Source organism: Colossoma macropomum, unplaced genomic scaffold (genome assembly GCF_904425465.1).
Source record: "Colossoma macropomum unplaced genomic scaffold, Colossoma_macropomum, whole genome shotgun sequence".
Lineage (NCBI taxonomy): Eukaryota > Metazoa > Chordata > Actinopteri > Characiformes > Serrasalmidae > Colossoma > Colossoma macropomum.
The window spans coordinates 745,662-760,000 of NW_023495007.1; the positions used below are offsets into that span (position 1 = coordinate 745,662).

At 38.1% G+C, this 14,339-nt stretch overlaps 1 protein-coding gene across 2 annotated transcripts in view; it reads right to left on the reverse strand.

Moving 5' to 3' along the window:
* Window positions 1-10,097, reverse strand: part of med13a (mediator complex subunit 13a) — a 69,053-nt gene extending 58,956 nt beyond the window's left edge. The window contains exon 1 of one of the 2 annotated variants that reach the window (XM_036561061.1): window positions 9,509-10,097. In XM_036561061.1, coding sequence (XP_036416954.1) covers window positions 9,509-9,574 — 66 coding nt within the window. In that variant the 5' untranslated portion in view covers window positions 9,575-10,097. The remainder of the gene's footprint in view (window positions 1-9,508) is intronic. The other variant, XM_036561060.1, reaches the window with a different exon arrangement.
* Between the last annotated feature and the right edge of the window lie 4,242 nt (window positions 10,098-14,339).

Here is a 14,339-nt window from a genome sequence, read left to right on the forward strand (position 1 = left end):
TGGAACGGGAGAATTCGAAAGAGAAGCTGAGTTCAGCTTCGTCACTTTTTAGTGTTTGACAGTCTCTCGTTGCAGATTTAACGTACCAGGAAACCAACTGCGCTGCTTATAAATGCGAATAACGCATCATTGCTAGGTGACCTGCAGTCTGCACGCCAATTCTCAGTCGTTGCAAAACACAGCTTTCGTGCAATGTTGCACGATACAGCATTCCCCCCCGCCCCCCCCAAAACCCCTTTCTCTACAACGAGACCAAAACCAAAGTTATAAAGTCACTAAAACCGGGTGGGACGGCTGTAACATGTGCTGCATGGACATACTATTGCCACTGGATCTTATTTCACTTTCAACTGCGCATTTCACTGCAGATGAGTGGCAGCAGCATCTCGTGCTCCAAAGGCAGTGAATGAGATCCTTCCAGTTCACTTGCCACATCACTTCCATTTGATTTATTAATAATAAATATTGGAAGTAAATTTATTATGGATCATTACAAATACTTTGCTTTGAAACTACCAAGTCCTCAGACAGTAGGAAAATAGAAATGATGTATAGAAAAAAAAAGATGCATCGATAATCGTTTTATAATCGCATCGCAGCCCTGTGAATCGTAATCGAATCGAATCGTGAGGTGCCTAAAGATTCCCATATATATACACACACATACACACGTTTATAACACTGTATAACAAAAGTAAAATTAATCACAAAAAAGGGGGAGCAGTAGATAGTTGCGCTAAAATCATAGAAACATGGCAATCAAAAGAAAACATGGGCTAGTGGGTCCAGAAGAGCTCAATTCACTGTAACGGAGAAAGCCTGTCATTATAATCATAGTTCTGGGTTTTAGTCAAAGAACAATAAACAACCACAGTTCAGACATAAATAAGGGACATAGCTTTTCAAGTGTTAAAATAAGAGCATTATGACAACGTTAAACTAACGGTATATATACACATACATATATATATATATATAAATTTATATTAGGGGTGGGAATCTCTAGGCACCTCACGATTCGATTACGATTCAGAGGGCTGCGATGCGATTATAAAACGATTATCGATGCATCTTGATGCATTTTTTTTTCTATATAGCATTTATATTTTCTCACTGTGTGCGCTCAAGTTTCAAGTTCAAGTTTCAAGTTTATTTGTCACTTGCACAACATGTCAGGACATTTATGCATTGAAATTCTCATGGTGAGGCTCAGCTAATCACTCTACAGAAAGTAAATAAATAAAAATACAAGAAAAACCAACTGAAATATATTAAATATACACAAAATATATACAGAATATACACAGAATATATACAGAATATAAAGACAATATACATTTGACAGTGACTAAGTAACTCAGTGTTATTGTTATTTAAAGTGATTTGGTACTTTTAAAGCAAAGTATTTGTAATGATCCATAATGAATTTACTTCCAGTATCTTTTTTAATAAAACTAATGGAAGTGATGTGGCAAGTGAACTAGAAGGTTCTCATTCACTGCTCTTGTTTGGAGCACGAGAAGCTGCTGCCACTCATCTGCGATAAAATGCGCAGTTACGGTGAAATAAGATCCAGTGGCAGTAGATGTCCATGCAGCACATGTTACAGCTATTTTACACATTTTCTTTAGTGATTTTATAACTTGGGTTTTGGTCTCGTTGTAGAGACAGGGGGGGGGTGTTGCTGTGTCAGTAAAGTATCTTTGAGACGGGACGTGTGCAACATAGCGCGAAAGCCCTGTTTCGCAACGACTGAGAACTGGCGTGCAGACTGCAGGTCACATAGCAGTGATGCGTTATTCGCATTTATAAGCAGCGCACTTGGTTTCCTGGTACGTTAAATCTGCAACGAGAGACTGTCAAACACTAAAAAGTGGCGAAGATGAAGTCAGCTTCTCTTTCGAATTCTCCCGTTCCACCTTAAATGGTGCTGCATTTACATTCTGCGCCTCAGTCAGAATTTAAGGTGGAACGGGTAAATTCGAACAAGGAGCTGGAGAATAAGAAGCGACTTCAGCCTCGTAAAACAGTCGAACGTTGAGAGACATTTAACTGATCTACTTCTGAGGAAAAGTTTTCTGGCGGAGATGTGAGGAAAGCGGCTATAGCTGAAGCTTAAAGCACAGAGTAAATCTGCGTTTTCGTTTATATTGTTTAGTCCATACTAGGACATCACATACTGAGACATACTGGACATTAAATGTTGCGGCTCCCAGGGTGGTTTGATTTTTGTTGAAAGGACAAAATGTTAATATTTGGGTTGTGACTCCTGACCTAACCTGGCTTTTAATGCAGAGGGAGCCGGTTGGATTTCTCACTCATCCAGTAGTGTATATATATATATACACACACACACACACACACACACACACACACACACGTATATATTAGGGGTGGGAATCTCTAGGCACCTCACGATTCGATTACAAATCAGAGGGCTGCGATGCGATTATAAAACGATTATCGATGCATCTTGACGCATCTTTTTTTCTATACAGGATTTCTATTTTCTCACTGTGAGAGGACTTGGTACTTTTAAAGCGTATTTCAAGAGTATTTGTAATGATCCATAACGAATTTACTTCCAATATGTTTTATTAATAAAACAAAAAGAAGTGATGTGGCAAGTGAACTAGAAGGCTCTCATTCACTGCTCTTGTTTGGAGCACATGAGACGATGACTGCCACTCATATGCGATAAAATGCGCTGCTACGGTGACATAAGATCCAGTGGCAATAGGTGTCCACGCAGCATGTTACACCTACCCGTTTTCTTTAGCGATTTTATAACTACGATTTTGGTCTCGTTGGGGTGCTCGCTGTGTCAGTAAAATATCTTCGAGATCGGACGTGTGCAACATAGCACGAAAGCCCTGGTTCTCAACGACTGAGAACCGGCGTGCAGACCGCAGGCCACAGAGCAACGCAGTCTCGCCTAGCTAGTAGCTAACAAAAAGTCAAAGAGAGAGATTTAAGACAGACATGTGGAGACGAACAGACTTATTCGCATTTACACGCAGAACGTACCAGGAAACCAACTGCGGTGCTTATAAATGCGAATAACGCATCGCTGCTTTGTGACCTGCAGTCTGCACGCCAGTTCTCAGTCATTGCGAAACAGGGCTTTCGCGCTATGTTGCACACGTCCCGTCTCAAAGATACTTTACTGACACAGCGATGACCCCCCGTCTCTACAACGAGACCAAAACCCAAGTTCTAAATCACTAAAGAAAATGTGTAGAATAGCTGTAACGTGCTGCGTGGACATCCACTGCCACTGGATCTTATTTCACCGTAACTGCGCATTTTATCGCAGATAAGTAGCAGCAGCGTCTCCAAACAAGAGCAGTGAATGAGAGCCTTCTAGTTCACTTGCCACATCACTTCCATTAGTTTTATTAAAAAAGATATTGGAAGTAAATTCATTATGGATCATTACAAAAACTTTGCTTTAAAAGTACCAAGTCACTTTAAATAACAATAACACCGAGTTACTTAGTCACTTTAAAATGTATATTGTCTCTACATTCTGAATATATTTTGTGTATATTTAATATATTTCAGTTGGTTTTTCTTGTATTTTTATTTTTACTTATTTACTTTCTGTAGAGTGATTGCCTGTGCCTCACCACAAGCATTTCAATGCATAAATGTCCTGACAAATAAACTTGAAACTTGAACTCGAAACTTGATCTCACACAGTGAGAAAATATAAATGCTATATAGAAAAAAAAGATGCATCGAGATGCATTGATAATCGTTTTATAATCGCTTGGCAGCACTCTGAATCGTAATCGAATCGTGAGGTGCCTAGAGATTCCCACCCATAATATATACACACACACACATATACATATACACACACACACACACACACATACATATATATATATACATACATACATATATACATATATACATATATATATACATACATATATACATATATATATATATATATATATATATATATATATATATATATATATATATATTCACACACAGACACACACACACACACACAGAATTACAGACCACTGCAATATGCAAATGAGCCCCAATCCCAAAGTTCCAGTTAAGCGCTGGTCAAAATAATGCACACCACTCCAAGATGCAGCAATGTGATCACAATAGTATTTTGTCTATATGATCCAACCTTAGTTGCAATGTCAAGCAACAACCTAGGTAAACGACATTTGGAACGCAGAAACCTCTGTATTTTGCAATCTTACACAAGTGTTTGTCTAAGCCATGAGTAGTGTAATCATGAACATGACACTAACTGGCTTTAAACAAGCAATTCATAATTGGAAATGATCACAGAGGCTAATATAAACAACTGCACATATCCAAATAAAACCAATCAATTTCCTTAGCACACATTCCGAACAGCTTCCTATCATCTGTTAACTTCACAAAAACGCAGTACAGCAGAAATTTTACAGGAACAGCAAGGAAAAGAAAAAAAAAGTTACCAAAAAAAATTTGTTTAACACTTAGAAGAAATGTGTATTTTGCATTATATTGGTCAAGTGCAATTCTAAATATGTATATACGATATATTTTTACTACGTATGAGTAATGACAATACTTTAAGAAACTGTAAACATAAGGGTTCGTCAGGAATGCTAAATATTTCTGCTACTGCACAATGAAACTTGCAGTAACTAGAGACCATTCTCTGTCTCATAAGAGGGACCAACAAAAACACCTGCAAAAACATGCAAAGTGCACATCTGGATAAGCAGTGATGCAGGGGGAATGGGGAGTGCCGTGTCTTCTAAAACCAGCAATGAGAGAAAATATAGACTGAATTAGCTGACGACTGACACATTATGTATCTATGACTTTTGACTGTTTAGGGCAGGATGATGACAGCTTTTACCTTGAGGTAAAAATCAATATTTAAAACACATAACTGAAATCCACTGACAAAAAAATAGGACCTCTTTTCAAAACAGCACAAAAGAGAATGCAAGTATACTGCAAATAAACCATGGCCATTCTGTTTTAACAGCTCAAAATTTCTTCTAATTAATTCCTTTGAATTTAAAAAACGTCACAAACAAACTAGATGCAATGATGTTTAAGCAATGGAACACGAGAGGGAGTGTGTTATCGCAAAATAACATCACAGCTGTGATTTGGTCGCAATGCGCGATAACACTCGAGTGTTCTATTGGTTTTATACAACAGTTAAATAAATAAAGTAAGAAATTAATAAATTGTGGCGTGAACGTGTCATTTAACATGTTTTAACGTTAGCAGTTCCTTCTGCCAAATTATAGTTCCTTAACAAGCAGCTTGTTGCTACGTCAGAGTAATGAACTCCGCTCACTCGCTGCACAGCCAGCAGTTCATTCTCCAGCTCTTTACACTAAATTCCGAAACTGTCATCACCACTGAGCAAGCTTTTTTGTTTTTTATTGCAGCAGTTTTATGGCTCGGTCCGATATGGTCAGAATCTGAAGATGAGACTACACGTTTGGCGAATGGTACTTGGTTCATTTCTGGCTAATTCCAGGTTGTTTAGGTGTTGTTCTGTCACAGCTGCTGACTGAAAAGCTTGCTCAGTGGTAATGATAGTCTCATCTTCAGAGTCTGACCAAATTGGTCAGCACGGTCAGAATGCCTCTCAACCAATCAGACTGCATGGCCGGAACTAACTGTTGTATAATCAACAATGAGGTATGCCGCGATATTCAATACACAAGATATTGCTGTGGACACTTGAAAATACCGCCACTGCAAGTTGCAGTTTTGTCAATGACACGATGCACATTAAGACAAAAAAAACAAGGTTCCAGAAACTAAAGACCGCTGTGGTATTTTATAAAGAACAATCAGGGAAGTTTTCCTTCAAAGAAATCCCCACAACTTCTACATATGCATTAGAGGTGTGCAATACAGCAAAAATACATCATGATACCTGAAGACTTTTTCACAACACACAATATGTACCACGTTTTTTGATAGTTTTTGATAGTTTGATTAGCTGGAACAGCCAAGAACAAGAAGCCTAATGTTGCATTTAAAGATTACTATAAAAACTATGTACACAATGATTTTTATTCAGCGTATCACAGAAAAACGCACTAAATCTAATTATACAGGCATAATTATGCTCTTTGTGATGACACATGCAGATAGTCACTGTTCTTTGAGTACTGACAATATCCACGAGATGCTCAGAAAAACATACTGTGATGTAATTTATAATGACAACAATAAAATATTGTCATATTGGCTACTCCTGCATGCAAAAGAGAGAAACGATTTTTTAAATGCAATCGTGATATAATTTGTGACAAAAGTTTAGGCAGTTATTGCGACATTCAATTTTTATATCAGCATGTCAACTACACACTACAAACAAAAGACTGAGTTGAAGGGAAATTTGGTTGCAATTTGACATTTGTCTAATATGGACTCTTGACTTACACGTGACCAGATAACAGGGTCATGACCCTTCTCTTCCTTCAGCTGCTTACTTTTGTATCATATTCTGTATGTGTCTCTCTCTAGTTAGCACTACTATAAGGGGGAACAGCTGCCTTGTTTGAAAATCACAAAAGCAACAGGTGAAATGACTCATTTCAACTCCCTGACAGACAAACATACACACCCACACCTCCTCTAACCACTGTTCCCCAAAATGGTGGCAACTCTGCCACAATGAAACGATCCTGTTTGTTGTTCACACTAAAGAGACACAAATCAACCCAGTTCTCCTCCTACATCTGTTAAGCACTCTACAACTTTCAGTCAGCAAACTGAATAGACACCCTACATTATAGAAAAATATTGTGACAATACATAAACAAGCTTAAAACAGCTCTGCTGGTTCAAAGAAAACAAATATGGCTTGTCTTGACTCTAGATAGTTCTAACAAACAAAAAGCCATCATTATGATTTTTAAGCACACTGACAAACTTTTCTACTCACTAGCAATAAATAAACAACAGGCAGGCTTGAACTTGAACGCATTAACAAGGTACTTGCACTTTGCTAAACAAGTAAACATCAGACCTTTTTTAATACTCTAGCAGCTCAATCACACAGCTACGTATGTGTTAAATAATGCAAGTCAATCCTTAATCATGTCACATCAAGGATTCATCAGGGTGTTTACATATACTACAAAGCTGATCTCCGTATGTAGTACTACAATCAAATTATGATAGACTGTCTATATTGTGCAGACCCAGTTCCAATGTCTAGCAACAGCCTGGGCAAAAGCCCAAATATCACTCTGAATAAATCTGTTGGTCAAAAACACACACACACACAAACACACCCCTTCTACGCTGCTTATCCTTCCAGGTCACGGGGGATGCTGGAGCCTATCCCAGCAGTCATTGGGTGGAAGGCTGGTCAAAAATACTTTGGTCAAAATTATTTACATTTGTAAGGTTTACCAACGTGGTTTTAATATACTGAGAAGCATACTGCAAACGCAGTACGTAGTAACAAACAGAACAAAACACTTAGTCCATTTAATGTTCCCCTCGTTCAAATGTCTAGCAACAAACTAGGTAAACAGCCTAAGCTGCAAAGAAAGCTCTGAACTAGGGCCCAATTAATATGAAAAAATTGTAGCCAACATTAATACCCTTTAAGTGTCTAAAAATTCCAATAAAAAAAAACAACATCAGCTAATATAATATTTTATTTCTTATACCGTAGTCAATCAGTTCTTTACGGACATATGACTGTCAGTTTTCAATTGTCCCACTTCTTTAATTAAAATAAACAAGTAAATAATGCTAGGCTCCGTGGTGAAATAGTGGAATAAACATTAAAATTTTTGCCCTACGGTTAAGAGATTGCAGGAGATGCCTTGACCAAAATAAACAACTACATAAATGAATAACTAAATAAATAAATAAAATCATCAGCATGTTAGACTGTATTTTTGTCGATAACAATAGAACGGCATCGGCCAACCGATAGACTCTATTTTGGCTGCTTAATAGTCAAGTTGTTCTTAGTAATATGATGCTTCTAGGAAGTAAGACTATGTTTTGCTGACAGAAATACGGACAACTACCAGCTTTGAAGTCAGGACCATGTGACTTATGCCTTGACAAGACTCAGGAGTTTTTCATAGGATCATGTCAAAAATACACTCGATCCACTGTGTCAACTAACTACTACAGCCAACCCGTCACTAAGCAGGCTGGAAAGCACTGGTTCGGTGAGCTGCAACCTAATACTGAGTTCCACCTTCTCATGCTCAACATGTGGTCCAAAGCTAAAATTACCTTCACAATAACAAAAACGAGCTGGAAGCTTACCTGGGTGCCGCAACTAAAAAAGACGGCCCAGATACATGATTATTTATGGGTTTTTTTGGTCTTGGTGCACTGAAACATAAATCTATCGAGAGAGAACTAGGCAGACCTGGACAAAACTGTCCGCCATAACCGTTCTATTGGTTAATGTGAATAAAGAAAAAGTGTGACTACACTTAAAACTGCCTGGTTAGTGTAAATGAAGTGGACACGAACAGGAAAGAGTATTACTAGTATTTACTACCACAGCTCACAACATTACCTTAATTCAAATGATCGTGTGATGTTCGCTGGAATGAGGTAAAACGTGCCTTTGGTCGAGTGAGGCATTTTTAAACCTCATTATAATACAGTGCAAACAGCCGACAGACGGGCCTTTTATAAGGGATTAGCGAAAAATTATATAATTCTGAGGCCTTCGCTGTGTGAGTGTGTAACAAGCAAAAGTGTCGTAAACACCACCCAGGATTTGCAGGATTCCCAACCATCAGTATCAAACACTAGTATTAAATCCGAAGTCCCCTCTGCGGTGACGCAAGCCAAGGCGAAAACCCAAAGGCAACACGTCATTACGTTCCATCGAGATTCTGCTCAAAACATCTGATCCTTCGGGCTGCAACGGCGAAGGACCAAAATCCCACTAGGCATAAGGGAATACAGTCTGCTTAAACTGACCATTAGCAGGAGTCGCAGCTTTCACCGAACCGTTTTTACAAGTAAAAACCAATCCCAAAACTAAAAGAACATCCTATTAAAAAGTTTTAATTGACCTGAAATGGGAAGATATAACGTTATTGTCACTCGGGATGTTATCGAGCAATGCGTAAGACAAACAGTTGTGTCACTATTCTCTGTTCGGCGTATAAACGATAGACGCTTCATAATGTTTATTTTCAGAAGTAACGTTAACTGGACTTTTTTCTCATTTTACGAACTTAGCGAACACTGCAAACGAATTGTAATAAAATAATATGGTTGTGAGATTCAGTACTCGACTGTAAAACGTATTAAACCACTCCATTTAAGTTAAGCAACCACAGTGTACACACATAAACACTGAAGACTTTGTACAGCTGAACCTGTGGTGGGCAACAGGCCCTAAAAGCCTGCTTTCCCAGCACTGTGGCTAGCGTTAGCATGCTAAGTAGCTAACTGGCTCGCTCTTTTCGGCTAGTTAAAAATGGCTGCTTTCCTTTAGTTTTAAATCTCTTACCAGATAGAATAGATTGGAATGGCAATCCTCCAAGCTGGCCCCGTTTGGTACAAAACAAGAACTCATCCTTTCACTGCGTGGTAGAGCACTCCATCATCACGGTCCCCGGGAAATAAAGAGCGATTTGCGAATGTGATTTGTATGTAAGCAGTGCTGAGGAGAATTATTTTTAAACAATCGCTGGGGGAATGTATTTCGCCAACCCCATTCGATCGCTTTCGTCCTCCACGACACTCCGAAACAGGACTAAAACCACAGCAACCTCCGCGTCGACGAGGCCAAAATGCTATACAATAAATTAAACGCAAAAAAGCGGCGAAAACGCTATTAAAACAAAAAGAAAAAAGGGAGAGCACAGAGGTAACTCTCCCCCTCCCCCTTAGCTTAAAAACGGTATCTGCTAAAATGGCCTTCTATGCCTCCACCTCCAACCAAAAGCTCTTTTAAAACGAAAATCATTCCGCATTAAAGAGCGTCGAAGGATAGCGATAAACTACATCAAATCGGTTGTTTTACAAGTATATTTTCAGTATCTGTTCCTACTGGTTTCCATTTGAATTCATGGATTCCTTTCTCTAATGGCGGCCACAGGGAGAGCTGTGCCTCCCACAGCCGATTGGCTCGCTGTGGTCATGAGGGCCGCCGCTGCTTGGCGCTGCGGGGTGCTGCCGCTGGGGGCCGGCAGGAGGCGCTGCCGAGCAGCATCACGCTGTTCCTAATGAGCAAAGCTCTAAACTCGGCACTTGAGCAGCGCTCCACCTAGCGGATATAAGAGAATGCGTTAAAGTTCACACTCAGGCTTTACATCAGGCACCAGACGAAAAATAAAATGGCATATTACCCAGTGGAGTTGCGTGATACAAGTGACTTAAGTTAGATGAATACAGTGCATCATAACATGACACACCATAGCATACTGGTAATGTATGCATGCAAAATGCAGATTTGGCCAACAATTAATAAATAAAGAAATAAAAAAATATACATTTTATGATTTTCAAAAAGTTTTTTTGTTTTTACTTTTATTGGCAAGTACCTTGAAATTATGTTATCATCTAGATATAATTATGTAGATACAATTATCATTATCATTAACAACTTTGGTATTTAAAGAAATTATACTGGCGATAGAGATAATGACGGAACACTAAAATTATATGTGCATTAACTTATTACAAGTGATTTAGCTAGGGTGACCATATTTTGATTTTAAAACAAAGTACACGGGGGGCAGGGGGGTGGCATGAGACAGACTATAGAAAGCGAATGTCAACATGAAAGCAAAGCCAAATCTTGGACATTTTAGGCAATTTACAAATTCTGGCCAGACCTGTTTTTTTAAATCCCAAAAAGAGGACATGTCCTGAAAAAAGAGCATGCATGGTAACCTTAGATTTAGCAAAGGCGAAAGATAATGAAGAGAAAAAGATTTTCCAATTTTCTAAAATCAGAGACTGTCACGGCTTCCTTGGATCAATCCTTTGTGACCTTTGCTTCTATCTGGTCTCCAGTCCACTCTAGGCTCTGTTTGAAATAGCCTACTACACATTGCTCACATACTGGTAATGCACCAAAGTAAGTATGCAGTATGTGACCAACATGTACTCCATAATGCCAAGGGTACCCGGATGACGTACTTCTTGGGTCAAATATTAGAGTTTGAAGCCAGAGCTATCAAAGAGACCAACAACCTTTTTCTTTAACAGGAAGCATCGCAGCCAAACTTGCTACAGTCTATTCAGCTATCAGGGATGTCATTTCCCCTCACAGTCAGAAATGCTGCCTTCGAAGAGGCCCTGCCACAACACTATTTCTCTGTCTGCTGCTTAAAATGCTGCCACTCCAGTTTCCTTGCCAGTGGCTGAAAACACTGCTTCTCTCCCGTTTCTGTTCCCACAGCAGAAGCTGTCATCACTCCAGTGCCCCGGCTTGTGGCCGAGGACGTCACCACTGACTTGTGAGCAGTCCTGGATTTTGTTGTGCTCTTGCAGCTCTACCCACTTCTGAAGCAGCCAATAGCTTTTTTCACCCTTGCCAATTTGCCAGTTAGGGTCCCCAAGACAGTTCCACAGTTGTCTATTTTCCCATTATTGTTACCTTTCCTGTCCTGGTTCCTGTGCCTATTGTGGTCTCAGTCCCTGTTTGTGTCTTTTTTTTGCTCCCAGCACGACTCTGTCTCTGCAGTTAATTTTTCTATCTAATATTTGTTTTTTATTTAAAGGATCCCTGCCTTTTACACATGACAGAGAAAATGACACCGGAGATAAGGTAATCTGATGGATTCATCTAATTCATCAGTGCATATTCTGTTTATACAGTTTTTGAACAAGCTATTCTTTGTGTTAAATTTACCACCTCTGGTTTTTAGTGTAAAATTCTTTTGAATCCAAGGATAGACTTAATCTACATGTGGAAAACAGGCTATTATGTTTTAGTAATTATATCCCACAGACGTTCATCATTCAGTAACAAGAAACAAATGTTGTACCTTGAACAGAGAATTCCGTGAGGTTTCTGTTTGCAAGGGCATCCATTCAAAGGAGATGAAGGCAAAGGTTTTGAAGAAGCCACTTTAAGACATTTTATCAGGTGGCAGGCAAGTGACCTAGCATACAAAAAGCATACAAATGCTAGAAAAATGATTGTTGGTGAGGCTTCTATTCTGCTTTTCTTTTTAATTGAATATAAAGTTTATAAAAATGATACTATCAGCATAACAATTTGAGTAAAACGTAGAATCGTTGGATGTATTTGATATATATTTTGCTTTAATGACAGCATGTGCACAAACTAGCATGGACTGCCTTAGTCTGTGCAACAGCCTCTGATCAGTAGATTAAATCCACCTACGTGGTGGGCTGAGTCTCGCTATCTGTTTTAGTTTCTGAGTTGATCCATCAGCTCAGAACTGTGTGAAAACTCACTATTACACATTTAATTTCTTGTGATTGCAATGCTGATTGTTGCCGTTCTCCATTCTTGCATGTTTTTCCACAGACTTTAAACTAAGTCATCAGGCAAACGCAGTAGGCTACTAAATGAAGTTGGCAATCAAATGCCTAGCATTGCCTTTTTTCTCCTAGTCAGTGAATCAGCATCACACAAGGTTATTTTGGTTAAACACTAGGCATGTGAACAACTGCAATAAATATAATTGAATGTAAATATGTGTAATAAAAAATTAAGAACAATTCATTTCTATTTTGTATCAGTCCATCACACAGGATTTGGAACCAGCCATGGGTTACACTGCTAATCTTACAGCTTTCTTATTGTAACATAAAAGCAAGTTACATTTAATAGGTGGCGTGTGAGCAGATATATTGTCGTGCTAAATAAAAACCCTGTTCCCCAGATGTCTTCTCTTTCCTCCTCTGTGTCAGTTTGTTTGTTTTTATCAATTAAAATTGGAGTTATTTTGTTTACAGTGCATGATCCATTATGGGTTCATAACATAATAAGCAAGTAATTATTTGTATGTGTATAAGCAACACAGAACATTAGGTTTGATGTGAATGAGAGCATGTGGCCAAATAATTCACACCAGGTATACTACACATTTACAGTATCTGTGACTTTTTTTCCTTGCAAGATAACGTAGAGTACTGTTAGTTTCTATAACTTTATTTGTTCCTATACAATAAAGGTATACTGTTCTGTTTTTAATGTTTCTCTGATGCAGTGATTGTTTTTTTGTAATTCAGTGTAAAAACAGTTTATCAGTTCAACCTAAAAATATTTTATACAGTGACAAGCAATTTAAGTGGTTTAACTCAATGAAACAATGCAAATTCAATGAAACAATGCAAAGCAAAGTTTTAGTTTAGATGAACAAAATCAACAATCAATCAGGTCACAGATGGTTTTACAAGGCGTAGCACATATAAAGATAGACATTATGATACTTCATGTCAATCTCTCTGTAGCCTGTCTTTTGCAAATCTTGGAAATCAGAAAGATATTAAATATAATTTCCCAGTCAAATGTGTTTTGCCATATGATCCTGTCTTCCATGTGCATCATGTTTAGGCTATGGGTTTGTACTCTCGAAGGATCATAGCCGAGCCCTGACTGGAGCTCTCTGTATAGTTTTCTGTGCAGACTACAATTTAAAGTTTACATTTGCACAATGTGCACAAATGTTTCCTGCAAATAGTTTTTCCCAGACCTCTGAACACATATTTCAATGGACGCAATAGGACTGCAATAAAACAACAAAAAAAACTGATCTTTCAGGTCAAAGGCTTTTACATGATCAGTTTTACAAAGTTGCATTTGAATAGTGATCTAGAAATTAAAAATTTTCTTTTTTATTTTAATTGTATTTTCTTTGTTTTACAATATTCAAGATTGTAAAACTTGTACTTAATAGTTTCTGACTTTTGCACAGTGCTGTATAGGAGGAAAAGCAAAAGGGAATTGAGGATGATAACTGTAAGAAGACAAAAATTCTGAATGCCTCCTTCAAAATAATGCAATTCATCATAAACATCCTTCTTACAGGGTTTTCTGTGCCTTCTTCACATACTTCATGCTGAAGATTACTTTTTGGTATAACCTCATATTAAGCAGTTTTAAATTTAATTTGATTTCAGTTCAAAATTCGGTCTTTATTTATTAAAATTAATTGTCAGTACAGACACTTGCACATCATAATTAACAGCTTATTCAGTAGACATTCTGGGGAAATGTATAGTTCACACAACAATACAAAATGCAAGACACAATACTAGTGTAGGAACAATACTAAAGTGCAGGAAAGAAGAAAACAGCACTGCACTTTAGTACTGACTACATGTGGTTCACGTTATTTAACTTTATGTAAGCTACT